This window comes from Caretta caretta, chromosome 7 (genome assembly GCF_965140235.1).
Source record: "Caretta caretta isolate rCarCar2 chromosome 7, rCarCar1.hap1, whole genome shotgun sequence".
Classification (NCBI taxonomy): Eukaryota; Metazoa; Chordata; order Testudines; family Cheloniidae; genus Caretta; species Caretta caretta.
In genome coordinates, this window is record NC_134212.1 from 54,348,794 (window position 1) to 54,364,202 (window position 15,409).

At 50.1% G+C, this 15,409-nt stretch overlaps 1 protein-coding gene across 3 annotated transcripts in view; it reads left to right on the plus strand.

Annotated features, from left to right (window-relative positions):
• Window positions 1-2,879: 2,879 nt before the first annotated feature.
• Window positions 2,880-15,409, plus strand: part of LOC125640273 (neurotrypsin-like) — a 34,276-nt gene continuing 21,746 nt past the window's right edge. Inside the window, exons 1-4 of one of the 3 annotated variants that reach the window (XM_048858679.2) lie at window positions 2,880-2,972; window positions 4,834-5,062; window positions 7,356-7,401; window positions 8,824-9,060. In XM_048858679.2, coding sequence (XP_048714636.2) covers window positions 4,991-5,062; window positions 7,356-7,401; window positions 8,824-9,060 — 355 coding nt within the window. In that variant the 5' untranslated portion in view covers window positions 2,880-2,972; window positions 4,834-4,990. Of the gene's footprint in view, window positions 2,973-4,513; window positions 5,063-7,355; window positions 7,402-8,823; window positions 9,061-15,409 lie in introns of those variants that run through there. The other 2 variants (XM_048858678.2, XM_048858680.2) reach the window with 2 other exon arrangements.

Below are 15,409 nucleotides of genomic sequence, written 5' to 3' on the forward strand. Positions count from 1 at the left end.
CATTGTGTGAGTGTGAGCTGTTATTTCTCCAGAGACCGAGTATGGAAGTTGATGGATTGCTGATTGCTTTTAGCATGCCCTGCGTTCCTGTTTGAGGGTGAGGCACTTTGAAATACCTCAGAAACTGTCTTGAGTGGGAGAAAGCAGCAGCCACTAGCTATTGTGCTAGTGGCCCAAAACAAGGGCTCTTGCTGCAGATCATCAACCACAATAATTTCCATCGGAAGGCAGGATTGAATAGAGCTGGTCCTTTCCAGGCCCTCAGCTGCTGTAACAGATGAGCTGTCTGGCTGTCTCCAGCTGTTGCTCTGCCTTTTCCTCAGAGAGAAGGACTTAGTCTGAAGGTTGTCTAACAATAAACACGTTTAAGGGAGACCCAGATCAAAATATTCGCTGTCACCTAACAATGAGCATTGATAAACTTTCCCCGGTTGATCTTGTGGTGTGAAGGATTTCCAAAGCCTGAACTTTCAGTCATTGTCACTGAGTTGCCATTTTACTCTCTCAGTTTGAGCCACTCCTCCCCTCAGCTTGCATTAGGACAAGCAGCCCTAGAACTCTGAAATCCATGGGCAGTGGGTACTATAGGCTGGGGAGGCTGAACTTCCCCAACCAGTCTGGTGTGGCCTCACCCACACCCTACCCCCAGACCTCCTCTTCCGTGGTCCAGGCTGGCTGGGGCTGGGGCTGGGGCGGCACCACCTGCCCCGTGCTCCGAGGCTGGAGGCTCTGCAGCCGTGTTGCCCGGCTCGGGTTCCAGGCATCCAGTTTTCGACTGGAATGCCCAGGAGAAAAGGGATCCTGGTGGTTCCGGTCACCACTGCCGACCGGGCCATTAAAAGTCCAGTCAGCGGTGCTGCGGGTCTAAGTCACGCTAGTCCCTACCTGTCCTGGCACTGCGCTGCACCTCTGAAGTGGCCAGCAGGTCCGGCTCCTAGGTGAGGGGGCCATGGGGCTCCACACACTCCACACACCATCCCAAACACTGGCTCCAGATTCCCATTGGCTGGGAACCACAGCCAATGGGACCTGGGAGGGCGGTGCCTGCGGGTGAGAGCAGCGCGCGGAGCCTCCTGCCCCGCTGCCTAGGAGCCGGACCTACTGGCCATTTCCAGGGCGCAGCACGGAGCCAGGACAGTCAGGGAGCCTGCCTTAGCCCCACTGACCAGGAGCCGCCCAAGGTAAGCCCACACCCTAACCCCGAGCCCTATCCTCCTCCCCAGCCCTGAGCCCCCCCAAACCTGAAGCCCCCTCTTGCACCCCAAATGCCTCATCCCTGGCCCCACCCCAGAGCCTGTACCCCCAGCCAGATCCCTCACTCCCTCTGCACCCCAACCCGCTGCCTCAACCCACAGCCCCCTGCTGCACTCCGAATCCCGCGTTCCCGGCCCCACCCCAGAGCCCGCACCTGCAGCCCAGAGCCCATATCCAGGGGTTAGCTGGAGCCGGTTTGCAACAGTTTGCGCGAACCGGTTGTTAAATTTTGCAGCCGGTTGAGAACCGGTTGTTAAAGGGGTGGGCAAACTCCTGTCCTGCCCATCCCGCCCCAGCTCGCGGCTCCCGCTGTGAATTTGTACTCACCTGGTGACACTGTGCGCCTTTGGCAGCATTTCGGCGGCGGGCCCTTCACTCGTTCTGGGTGTTCGGCGGCACTTCGGCGGCAGATCCTTCAGTGCCGCCGAAGACCCGGAGCAAGTGAAGAACCTGCCGCCGAAGACCCGGAGCGACTGAAGGAACTGGATCTTCAGCTTCTGGCAGCTCATCACTGCCCGTACCCCCTCCCACGCCCCAATCCCCTGCCTCAACCCACAGCGCCCTCCCACATTCCAAATCCCTCAGCCCCACCTCACAGCCTGGAGCCCCCTCCTGTAACCCAAACCCCTCATCCCCAGCCCCACCCCAGAGCTTGCACCCCCAGCCAGAGCCCTCACCCCCTCCCACTCACCAACTCCCTGCCCCAGCCTGGAGCCCCCTTCTGCACCTGAAGCCCTCATTTCTGGTCCCACCCCGGAGCCCACATCCCCAGTTAGAGCCCTCACCCCAACTCCCTGCTCCAGCCTAGTGAAAGTGAGTGAGGGTGGGGGAGAGCAAGCCACCGAGGGAGAAGGAATGTAGTGAGTGGAGGGTGGGGTCTCAGGGAAAGGATGAGGAAGGGGGTGTGGCCTCAGGGAAGGGGCGGAGCAGGCATGTTTGGTTTTGTGCAATTAGAATGGTGGCAACCCTATGCCCAGTCACATGGCACTCCAGGGCTGGGGGAGCTCGGATGGCCCTGGGCTGGGGTGGGGTGGGGTGGGGGAGACTGTCAGCTGTGGTGGGGTTGCTCGGGGCTCCTGTGGGGGAGGAAGGGGCAAAAGGGGAGGAAGAGAGGCAGGGCCTCAGGCAGAAGGGGAGGGGCTGGGGGTTAGCCGCCCCCAACGGCTGGTTCACCAGCCGCCCATGCTGAAATCCCTTTCTTCTCTTCCCCTCCCTGCCACTGCTGCTTTCTGTGACAGGGCCTTGCTAGAGGCAGAGGCCACTAGGGTGAGGCTCTGTTTTTAGCCTCTCTTCTTGTCTGCCCTTCTGCCTCCCTGTCTGCTTGCTTAGTGCTGTCAGTTCAGAGATTTGTTCCTAATTAAATGATTGCAATTCTTGGCCAGACAAGCAATGCCCAGTGCACACTGCAGTAGGATCCACCCAATAACAACTGCTCCCTCCTCCCATCTTCTAACAGCATTGAATTGCATTTGATAAGCGATTGTGGATGAGACAAACCAGCAAGACTGGAATCAGTGATTGCTGGTAATAAGCCGGGAGAGAGAAATGGGCCTTGCATCCAGTCAAGAAGGACTTCAACAGTCTGTTCCATGTTTTTGTGTTGAAGGTCTCCTGGAAATCTTACCTAGTGGACTAGTGGACTTTCCCTTTCAGAGATGCAAGATGACCTCTTTTCCAAGGCGAATTCCACATTTCCATGCTGCAAAATCCCAAAAGAGGTAATTCCCCAGGAATAAAAAAGTACAGCTATAGGGAATGTCCATTGAATTGGGCTGAGAGCAGCATGGAGAAGGTGTAAAGATCCTTAAAATTCCTGAACTGTGTCAAATGCATCCACTCAACAGAAACCAGGAAGTGGACAGGGAGGCAGGCCCGTTGCATATATTTATTAATGATAAACATTAAGGGGTGTATAAATAAATCAACTAGCACTGCTCATAGTAGACAGCAATAACAGCCAATCTCCTGTGACAATTTGGGGTTCCACCCAGACCAGTGAGGGGTTGGTCACTGCCTGCCCTGCGACTCTGGATACCTTCAATGCTGTGCTGCTGCAGACTCCAACAGCCAGCAGATAAACGTGCAGGTCCTACCCTGGCTTCCCCTGCCAAGTTACTGCTTGCAGAGTGACCCCCAACACCTCCTGCAGTCCTAGATTTCCCTAAAACTGGCTCCAGCAGTGTCCAGCCCTCTCCTGGAATGCTCAACAAAGTTATTTAGTTTGCTGCTCCTTTAAAGAGCCAGAAACACCATCTTGTAAGCTTGGCTGGAGTTAACAATCTCTTCAAGTCAGTCAGAGTACTGGGCTGGTTTAGATAAAAAGTAAAACAAATTTACATAATCAGAGAGTTTTTAAGTGAGTTTGGCATGCCAATGTGCTTTTCATTGTCTTTGGTCACACCTTGCTCCATTTACATGGGAGACCCATGCACAACTGCATTCCTGTGTCTGGAAAAACCCTCTTTATTAACTCCCCCGACATGCCTGGTTTAAACACATTTTAATCATAATTCCAGCAGCTCTGTGTAATTATTTGTGGGTTGACTGTACATACATCACACACGAAGATTAATCGTCAGTGAGCTGTTAGATTTCCAATGACATATCACATGACACCCTATAGATGCAGATGATAACAGTAGCAAGTTGGGGAACATTTTGCTGGTCAGGCCAGCTGACACTTCTGGTTTAGGGATGCTCTTTGGGTCTTATCCCTTACCAAGCATCCCAACCCACCAAGTGGAAAAAACTTTCCAGCCTTAGCCCAAGGTTAAAGAAATGCTTGGCGAAAAGATGAACCTTGGAGGCGATCAGGATCTGGCAGACCAGCAATGGGAACACCCTCAAGTTGGGGTGTGGCGGGGTATCCACTGAGAGTGCCCTATCACCTACTCTGTTCTCTTAGGAGACATCTTAACCTGAAATGCTCCATCTCTTATTCTCCTGGGTTCAGTGACCAGAAAAGAGGTTCTCAGGGAGCTGCAGGTGGCTGAGCAAGAAGACAGAGGTTGGAGGATAAAGTCCAGTTCCTTGGAGACATAATGTCTTGCAAACACACAAAGGATTTCCCCCCACACCTTCAGTTTTATTACTGGAGCTTTTCTAGTTGGGAGTTACAAATCAACACCGCCCAGGTCCACCAGTCCCTTGCAGGCAGGAGAGGGATAGGAAGAGAGAAGAATCAGTTGGGGAAAGGAGGGAAGTGTCAACTTAAGAGAAGAGAGAACTGCTGGGCTAGGCAGCAAGGTAGGCAGGGGAAGAGGAGGAGGCTTGCACTAGAGAGAGATACAAACCTAGAGCAAAAAAAGAGGCTGGGACAGCAAGCAAGAGGGAGGGGAGAGAGCCAGGGTAGGAGGCAGAGAGAGATGAGGTGAGGAAGCAGCCTGGAAGGCTGAAGGCTGTACCCTGCCCGTCTGCACTTGCCTCCTGTTGGTTTTGAAGGTGGGTCAGAAATTCTCGGGGCACATTCTCTTCCCCTCACTCCAGAACAAGGAAATAGAAGAGAGAAGAAAGCAAAATCACAAGCTGCTGCTGTGAGCTTTTATCCCCTTCCTTCCCTTCTCTGCACTGAAACGACAGAGTTGTGCTGTGCAGATCCTTCCAGTGCTGCGCCGCTCCAGACTGCTCCCTGGGAAATAGAACAGGGGAAGGAGGGAGAGGAGGAGGCAGCTAAGCCCAGCAGCAGCGAGAATGTGAAGCCTGAAGAAGCTTCTGGCCACTTTGCTCAGGAAGAAGGATGGAGATTCCCAAAGCTCTCAAGTGCCTGACCCTGCTGCTGAGTTTGTTACCCTGCCTCAGATGTGTGGAGGTAGGAGTTTTTTTTTAAAACATATCTCCCTTGTAATGTAACATGGCTTTTTAATATCCTGTGCAAGGGGACATTGCACTTAGCAAATATGCTCTCTGAAGCACCCTGCTATCTTCTGTCCCTGGACCAGGGGGTTTATGCTGGGAGGAGGGCTATGTATCTTCTTTTGCCTATGAAAAAGCATAATCAGAAAATACAACCCACAGGAAGCTGAGCAGGGTGCATGGGGTGCAGCTGCTTTGGCTCATGTTTTCTCAAGCACTGCAGTGACCAAAGCAGGAGGGTCTCTTTGTCTCTGCCTATTGCCGATAGATTAATCTCCCCTATTACTGTTGTGGACTGATAATTTATAGCTACATGGACCTGGGGCCAAGGATGTAGGACAGGCTGTTTGCACTCGTGCTAAAATGTGAGGGGGCTAAGGGGACCAATCTTTGGTGAGAGGGCTTTGGGAGGAGCACATTGCTTCATGGGTCTGGACTGCAGTCCCTTCCTTCACGATCAGTCTCCAAGTTGTGGTGGATCCATTCTCTATGCAGTCCATTATTAATCCAGCCTATCACATGCAGACTGGCCTGGGCATGCACATCCTGTGGGAGCGGGGAGTTGGGAGACATGGATTCTGGTTCTGTCACCTGTCTTGCTGTGGGAGCTTGGGCAAGCACAGGACTCCTGTGGCTCAGCTTGCCCGGTTCTGAAAGGGGAGAGACATTCCCGTCTCTGTAAAGTGCTTTGAGATCTTCAGAGGACTGTGGCTATAAAAGTACAAAGAATTGTTGGTTTACTCTCCATTGTGTAGGCTCAGTGCTGTATGATACACACACAGAGAGGGGCTCCCTGCTCAATGGAGTGTAAAAATCTAACTGCTGTTTACACACACATACACACATGTACCCCCTTTCCCCCGCCCCAAACACAGGCCCCTCCTCATCCCAGCTAATCTGGCATTTCCAGAAATGTCATTGATACATTTCTGATCTAGAATTTCAGGTCTGGCTTTTCTGGGGTGATCTTGGTGCTGTCCCATTGTCGACAGCACCTGCTGATCAGATTCAGTTCTGGCATAAGCAGGTCTGACCCCTGTTGAAACCAGTGGGAATTGCCTCAGTTTACTCCAGAGATGGATGTGGCCCACAGTCTTTAATACAGGAAAAGAATTAGCTTCAATCCCAAATTGTTCTCTCCCCCCTTTACAGAACAAGAGGTGAAGCTGAGAGAGACAAAACCATGGCAGCTCCAGTAAAAAGAGAGAGTGAGAACAGCTTCCGATGGCTAGACTTCTAAAGATATACATGCCCCCACTCTGTAAATTAGTGATCCTTGCACATGTAAAAAGCTGCTGGTTATTTAGAAGTAAACTCAAGTGTGAGGAGCTAGGAAATATACTTCAGACTCTTTGCCTCAGGCTGTTGCCACTGGTCTGGGAAGAGCTTACACCTGCCTGCAAATCCTGTGAAAGCACGAGGTCATGTCAGAGTGGAGTTCGCCCTCCCCCAGCCAGCAATGGTGTGGATACCATCAGAAAGCTTCTGCTCATGCTACGGTATGCAGCTGGAGCTAGGCAGCAGCCCCAGAAACCTCAGAGCTTTGTTTCATATCCCTTGTGCTTGTTCCTAATATGTCAAGCCCTGTTTGGTGTGGTGTGGTGTGGTGTGAGGTATCATTACACTTCTTCAAGCCCTGAACTGTATTAAAGGCAAAATCTTAAAGGCCCAGTTGAGTTCCCTCTTACAGACACTCATTGTTTTGTGTGTGGGTGCGTTCTCTGAGTGTGAACACTGACTCCTGAGGGCACCACCGCATCAGGTAGATGCTCTATCTTCAGACCTGTTCACTGTCACAGCCATAGGAAGCCACTTCCATGGTTTGTGCAGGGAGAGAGGGAGGGACTACTAATACATTTTTAGAGGGCATGACTATTTCTTTCAGTCTCCCCTTTTGCCCCCTACATCTTGGTCAGGCCCCTGTTTCTCCCTTCCTCTCCTGCTTGCTCCAGCTCCCCATGCCTCTCAGAGCGCTTGGATAAAAGCCTGGAAATGACACGCAGCAGCCCTTTAGCGGCATGGTTGTTGTAGGAAGGGTAAGCCTCTGCAGCCTACAAATTATTCATTTTGTTATTCGTGGGCAGAGCTGTGATTGGGCTCTAAGAGGAGTAATAGGGGAATCAGGGAAGAGGCGGTTACTAGGGTGTGTTTCCCCAGAGCAGCCAGAGGCTGAGCAGCTTTCATGACTTGCCCATGTTTATTTCACAGGATAATCATCTCTCTGCTTTTGCTTTGTGTTTCTTTCCCAGGCTCTCCTAGGATCGCAGCCCAGCCAAAACCATTTGCAGAGTGCAGGTAAGAACAAGAAGTTATTAGTTCAGTCGCCAGTCAGATGCCTCACTGTGCCCTGAGACCATGAGCAGAATGGAAACTGTTGGCTTGCTCTCATTCTCTGTCTTGTCCCATCATCGTGCCATTTTCTGCTCTGTTGCACGCTTGGGTTTCTGTTTCTCTCCCTCCTTCACATTTCCAGACTCATTTTTTCTTCATCTCGAATACTGCTGCAGTTTTCTCTTCATCCCACATTTTCTTTCCCTTTCCTCTCTCTTTGTCTCTTTCACATTGTCTCCTTCTTTAATCCATTTTAATAAATATTGAGGTCTTACCGACCCCTCATCATGGCTTTGTCAGTGAATCCAAGTCAGGCTACAGATCGTCTTCCAAGTGACTCTCTCTAGACATTTATGTTGCTTTCTTCACAGTGTATCTGTACCTGCTGATATACATGGCACCACAGCCCATTCCAGCTGGGCTTGCAAACCTCTCTGTTGTTTTAAAGGTCAATGGCACAGTGTAATTCTTCTGTACACATCAGCTCTTTGTCGTACAGGACATATTTATCCTTGCTGTTGCAGAAGGGTTTGCTAAGGGTATTGGCTTCTGTTTGTTTATTAAATGAATAGAGCTATTATACTGAAATTCATTCCAGGGTCTTCTCCCACATGTTGCACTTGGAGAGACCTATCTGGTATAGAAAGCCAATTGTGTTTTTCCCTCTCTTATTCCAGATGAATGAAGGAGGATTTCAATCTGTCACAAAAACTACATATTTAATTTACTGACATTTTTTTCACAGGCAGGAATTTTGGATAAACACTGGTCTGGATTTTTGTGCCTGCTTAGAATGGGTTTGCTGTACTCCCCGTAAACCCACTGCTTTCAAATAGACAAGCTGATGTACTCATGTAAATAAAGAACATGCATGTAGTGCATGCTGGAATAAGAGTCTCCACATGGGGGGACTATAAATTCACCCCCTCCTTTGCAGAATCTGATTTCACAGGGGCCTGGGTCTGGCTCATCTCAAAGATAAAGTGTGGCTTTCAAGTAGGCTTATGTCCAAATGTAGGGGTATCTTATTCAGGAGTCAGAGTGGGTGGGGTGAGAAGTAGTATTAGTGGAGCTTGCATTCTGCCTACCATCCCAAAATAGCTGGGTGTCTTCATTAGGGTCCAGAGTTAACACTCATTTCAGATGATAGGGGAGTTCACAACTCTCAGTGCTATTATTTTTCAGGAAACATTTGATTAGATCACATTTACAAGGCTTTCTTTACAACCCCAGGGCAGAGAGTCTTGATTTGTAAAAGAAAATGAAGGTTCAATGTTGCAGAAATGGAAGGAGCCAGCAGAAGAGGGCTGTTATGTGACCCATACTGGCTTTATCCAAGCCCTTCTTGGCAGCAAGCCATCCTGAAAGCTTCCTTTCTGTCTCCAGGGTCCGGCTTGTGTGGCATTGGGCCCCTCGGGTATTACAATGGCTCATTGGCTGTCACTGAGTCTGGGTCGGAGTGTTTGAACTGGGCAGAGTTCCCTGATTATGTCCAGCAGTACCCAGACAGGGGCTTAGGGAACCACAACTACTGCAGAAATCCAGACGGGGGAGCCACGCCTTGGTGCTTCTACCGGCTTGCTTCTGGAGTGATTGGCTGGGCCAGCTGTGACTGTAACCAGGGTAAGTACCCCTCAGCATCGCTTGGCTTGGGGGTCTTGGCTGCATGCTCTCAGACCTTATCCATGGGCGGGTGGGGGCGTGGGAGGAGAGGGTAGGTGGAGGTGCCAAGATGCATACAGCTTGGTGTTGGACCCAGAGCAATGAGCACAGCACAATAGTTGGTCAGAATTTTCAGAAAAGTTTGGCTTCTGTTTAGGCCACTAACCAAGGACTTGTCTCGATGAGAAAATTATACTGGTATAAGGTAAGGTGTGAATTTATAACCCCAGTGTGGACACTCTTATGCCAGTATAAAAGCATCTTTCTCGGCTTATCTTAAACTGCTTCCAAAGAGATATAAGCTAAAGTCAAAAGAAGCCACTCGTAGGCCTGGTCCACACTAGGAAGTTAGGTCGCTATAAATATGTTGCTTAGGGGTGTGAAAAATCCACCCCCTTGAACAACGCAGTTGAACTGACCTATACCCTGGTGTAGACAGTGCTAGGTCGATGGGAGAATTCCCTCATTAACCTAGCTATGGCCTCTTGTGGAGGTGGATTACCGATACCGATGGGAAAACCTCTCCTGTTGGTGTAAGTAACATCTTCACTGAAGCTCTACAGTGGTGGTGCTGCAGCATTTTAAGTATAGACAAGCCCTTGTTCTGGAGTCTGAGGCTATGTCTACACTATGAACCTTACAATGGCACAGCTGTACCAGCTCCCCTGTAGCCACTCTTCGCCAGCAGAAGAAAGCATAGGCACTGGAACTAGGGGTGCTGCTGCATCCCCTGGCTTGAAGTGGTTCCCATCATATCCAGGGTTTACAGTTTGGTTTTATGACTCTCAGTACCTCCACTATACAAATTGTTCCAGCACCCCTGGGAGAGAACTCTTCTGCTGGCATAATTAAACCACCCGCAACAAGCAGCATTAGCTATGTCAGCAGGAGAGCCTCTCCTGCTGACACAGCGCTATCCACACCTGCACTTTTGTCGGTGAAACTTATGTCAGTCACGGGTGTGTTTTTTCACACCCCTGACCAACAAAAGTACCAGTGTAGATGAAGACTGAGGGTATGTCTACACTACGAAATTAGGTCGATGTTATAGAAGTCGATTTTTAGAAATCGATTTTATACCGTCGATTGCGTATGTCTACACTAAGTGCATTAAGTTGGTGAAGTGCATCCACAGTACCGTGGCTAGCATCGACTTTTGGAGCATTGCACTGTGGGTAGCTATCCCACAGGTCCCGCAGTCTCCACTGCCCATTGGAATTCTGGGTTGAGCTCCCAATGCTTGATGGGGCAAAAACATTATCGCGGTGGTTTTGGGTACATATCGTCAGTCGTCCCTCCCTCTGTGAAAGCAACAGCAGACAATCATTTCACGCCTTTTTTCTGTGCAGACGCCATACTGCTGTCAGCAGACGGTGCAGTAGGACTGCTAACCGTTGTCATCATCCACCGCTTCCGCTGCAACTCTGCTCTGCTGCTCTTGTCTCAATAGCAAATTTCTCCATGTTCTCTGTCATGTGCTCCCGGGTACTTGTGTTCTTCCTCGGGAAATGTGCGTGGTGCTAACCGTCGTCCTCCACCACTTTCGCTGCAACTCAGCTCTCCTGGTGCCATGAATCCATCTCGCAGGTCTTCTTGTTGTTCTGTATAAATATCTATTCTCGTGGCAACCATCATCATCCATCGCTTCCGCTGCAACTCTGCTCTTCTGCAGATGCCACACTCCGGCAAGCTCAGCTCACCGCTGCTGTTGTGAGCATTGCAAACACCTCGCGCATTATCCTGCAGTGTGTGCAGACCCTGCAAAAGCAGGCGAGGAGGCGACGATAGTGCGATCACGAGAGTGATGAGGACATGGACACACACTTCTCTCAAAGCATGGGCCCTGGCGATTTGGACATCATGGTGGTAATGGGGCAGGTTCAGGCCATAGAACTCCGATTCTGGGCCCGGGAAACAAGCACAGACTGGTGGGACCACATAGTGTTGCAGGTCTGGGATGATTCCCAGTGGCTTTCGCATGCGTAAGGGCACTTTTTCATGGAACTTTTTGACCTGCTTTCCCCTGCCCTGAGGCACCAGAATGCCAAGATGAGAGCAGCCCTCACAGTTGAGAAGAGAGTGGCGATAGCCCTCTGGAAGCTTGCAACGCCAGACAGCTACCGGTCAGTTGGGAATCAATTTGGAGTGGATAAATCTATTGTGGGGGATGCTGTGATCAAAGTAGCCAACGCAATCACTGAGCTGCTGCTATCAAGGGTTGTGACTCTGGGAAATGTGCAGGTTATAGTGGATGGCTTTGCTGCAATGGGGTTCCCTAACTGTGGTGGGGCGATAGACGGAACGCATATCCCTATCTTGGGACTGGACCACCTTGGCAGCCAGTATGTAAATCGCAAGGGGTACTTTTCAATGGTGCTGCAAGCACTGGTGGATCACAAGGGGCGTTTCACCAACATCAACATGAGATGGTCGGGAAAGGTGCATGACGCTCGCATCTTCAGGAACTCTGATCTGTTTGAACAGCTGCAGGAAGGAACATACTTCCCAGACCAGAAAATAACTGTTGGGGATGTTGAAATGCCTATAGTTATCCTTGGTGACCCAGCCTACCCCTTAATGCTATGGCTTATGAAGCCATACACAGGCACCCTGGACTGTAGTCAGGAGCAGTTCAACTATAGGCTGAGCAAGTTCAGAATGGTGGTAGAATGTGCATTTGGACGTTTAAAAGCGCGCTGGAGCAGTTTACTGACTCGCTTAGACCTCAGCGAAACAAATATTCCCATTGTTATTGCTGCTTGCTGTGTGCTCCCCAATCTCTGTGAGAGTAAGGGGGAGATGTTTATGGCGGGATGGGAGGTTGAGGCAAATCGCCTGGTGGCCAATTACGCGCAGACAGACACCAGGGCCATTAGAAGAGCACAGCTGGGTGCCCTGCGCATCAGAGAAGCTTTGAAAACCAGTTTCATGACTGGCCAGATTACGGTATGACTGTTCTGTTTGTTTCTCCTTGATGAAAACCCGCCCCCTTGGTTGACTCTACTTCCCTGTAAGCCAACCGACCGACCCCTCCTTTGATCACCACTTTCAGAGGCAATAAAGACAGGTTTCAGAGTAGCAGCCGTGTTAGTCTGTATTCGCAAAAAGAAAAGGAGTACTTGTGGCACCTTAGAGACTAACCAATTTATTAGTCTCTAAGGTGCCACAAGTACTCCTTTTCTAGAGGCAATAAAGTCATTATTGTATCAAAATCATGCATTCTTTATTAATTCTTCACACAAATAGGGGGAAAACTTGCAAAATAGCCCAGGAGGGGTGAGTGAGAAGGGAAGCACGGTGTGGGGTGGTGGATGAGGGGAGGAGGGAAGGACCAGGCCACACTACAGTTCAAAACTTATTGAATGCCAACCTTCTGTTGCTTGGGCAATCCTCTGGGGTGGAGTGGCTGGGTGCCCATAGCCTCCCCCGCTGCGTTCTTGGGCATCTGGGTGAGGAGGATATGGAACTTGGGGAGGAGGACAGGCGGTTATACAGGGACTGCAGTGGTGGTCTGTGCTCCTGCTGCCTTTCCTGCAGCTCCACCAGATGCCTGAGCATGTCAGTTTGCTTCCTTGCAGCTTTGCATCCTGCCTCCTTTCATCACGCTCCTCCCTCCTCTCATTGCGTTCCTCCCTCCTCTCATCGCATTCATTTAACACTTTCCTGGACTGTCATTGGTTGCCTCCACACATTCTGCTGAGCTCTTTCAGTGTGGGAGGACTGCATGAGCTCTGAGAACATTTCATCATGAGTGCGTTTTTTTCGCCTTGTAATCTGCGCTAGCCTCTGGGACGGAGATGATAGGGGGAGCGTAGAAACATTTGCAGCTGTGGGAGGAAAAAAAGGGAGAGTAGTATTTAAAAAGATACATTTTAGAGAACAAAGGGAAGACTATTTCACACTGAAGCAAGCGATTCACATTACATAGCACATGTGCTTTTGGTACAAGGTCGCATTTTGCCTCTTATATTGAGTGCCTGCCAGTTTGGTGTGAGACATCACACACACTCAGCTGCACAACAGAATTTGGCTTGCAGGCAGCCATGGTAAGGCAAAGGGTTTCGGCTTCTTCAACCTTCAAAACGTGGGAATGGTTTCAAACAGCAGCGCCCTCCTTTCCCATACCAAGCAAAGCCTGTTGGGTTGGCCATTTAAAAGGAGGGGCTGTGGTTTTGGGGTGAATGTGCAGCACAACCCAACCCGAGCCCCCCAGTTCTCTGGGATGATCGCTTCACACACACACCCCCATAACTGCATGGATAGTATCAGGAAATATCCCTGTCAGCCAAAGGTGAACAGCTCAGCATGAACAGGTCTCCCCCCACCGTGTGGCTAACAGCGTGGATGATTTCTTTTCAGCCAATGGCAAACAGCCCAGCAGGAACGGGCACCTCTGAATGTCTCCTTAAACAAATTTCCTGTATTTGAACCAGGTGACCGTGAATGATATCACTCTCCTGAGGCTAACAAAGAGATAAAGAATGGATGTTGCTTGAATGCCACCAAAGGCCAGGCCCATTCGCTGCAATGCTTTGTTCTGCAATGATTCCAGACTACTTGCTACTGGTTTGGCGTGGTAAAAGTGTCCTACCATGGAGGATGGACTAAGGCCGCCCTCCCCAGAAACCTTTTGCAAAGGCTTTGGGAGTACCTCCAGGACAGCTTCATGAAGATGTCCCTGGAGGATTTTCGCTTCATCCCCAGACACGTTAACAGACTTTTCCAGTAACTATACTAGCCGTGAATGCATCCCAAGTCTTCAGGGCAAATTAATCATTAAACACGCTTGCTTTTAAATCCTGTATTATATTTACAAAGGTACACTCACCAGAGGTGCCTTCTCCTGCTTCATGGTCTGGGAATCCACCTTGGGAGGGTTGGGAGGTTATTGGCTCCAGGGTGATGAACAGTTCCTGGCTGCCGGGGAAAAGTGATTCTTTGCTTGCCTGCTGTGCGCTATCCTAAACCTCCTCATCATCATCATCTTCCTCATCCACAAAATCCTCATCCCTGTTGCGTGGGGCTCCCCCCTTGCAGGTATCCACGGACAGTGTTGGGGTAGTGGCAGGGATGCTCCCTAGAATTGCATGCCGCTCATCATAGAAGTGCCATGTATGGGGCTCTGACCCAGAGCGACCGTTTGCATCCTTTGTTTTTTGGTAGGCTTGCCTCAGCTCCTTAACTTTCATGTGGCACTGCTGTGTGTCCCTGTTGTAGCCTCTATCCATCATGCCCTTGGAGATTTAGGCATATATATTGGCATTTCGTCTTTTGGAACGGAGTTCTGCCTGCATGGATTCATCTCCCCATGCAGCGATCAGATCCAGTACCTCCCGTTCGGTCCATGCTGGAGCTCTTTTGTGATTCTGGGACTCCATGGTCACCTGTGCTGATCAGCTCGCCATGCTGGTCAAACAGGAAATGAAATTCAAAAGTTCCCGGGGCTTTTCCTGTCTACCTGGCCAGTGCATCTGAGTTGAGAGTGCTGTCCAGAGCAGTCATAATGGAGCACTCTGGGATAGCTCCCAGAGGCCAATACCATCGAATTGCATCCACACTACCCCAAATTTGACCTAGTTGATTTTAGCGTTACTCCCCTTGCCAGGGAGGAGTACAGAAATCAATTTTAAGAGCCCTTTAAGTCGACAAAACAGGCTTGGTCATGTGGATGGGTGCAGGGTTAAATTGACCTAATGCTGCTAAATTCGACCTAAACTCGTAATGTAGACCAGGGCTGAGTGGCCACATGGGAGCTATACCAGTATAACTATAGCCATTTATAATTATACTGGTGTAACTATAGCAGTGTATAGAAGAAATATGTAGAAGCTGGCCTTCTGTGAAAATCTGGCTATTAGTGTCGCAAGGGAAGTGACTGTTGTTTTACAATCTGCCCCTTATTTCAGTGCCTAAGTGAGAGCTGAGCCCTTTAGAAAATCTGGCCCCAGTTGTGGGTGCCGATCCCTTGAACATTTGGCCTCACAGCCTTATTTGCAATGTGTTAGGAAATGGTATTTCAACCCCTTTTTAAAATCACCATTTCAACAAAACTAGGCTCCACCTCCCCCCACTGGCACAAACACTTTCAAATATGGCTTCCTCCAGATGAGAGGTGCCTCGTATGGGTGGGGCCTGTGTGCCTGCCCATCCCTCCTGCGTCACTTTATTTTTCCTCAAAGCCATTTCTATTTGAGGCCAGCAGAGTATAGCTGTGTGTTTCTGTTCCACTGCTCAAAGCATGGGTGGAGGTGTGGGGAAGGCCCTTCCCAGTAACTCTCAGTGGCGTGAGGAGGTTTCCAGGTGTTGATGG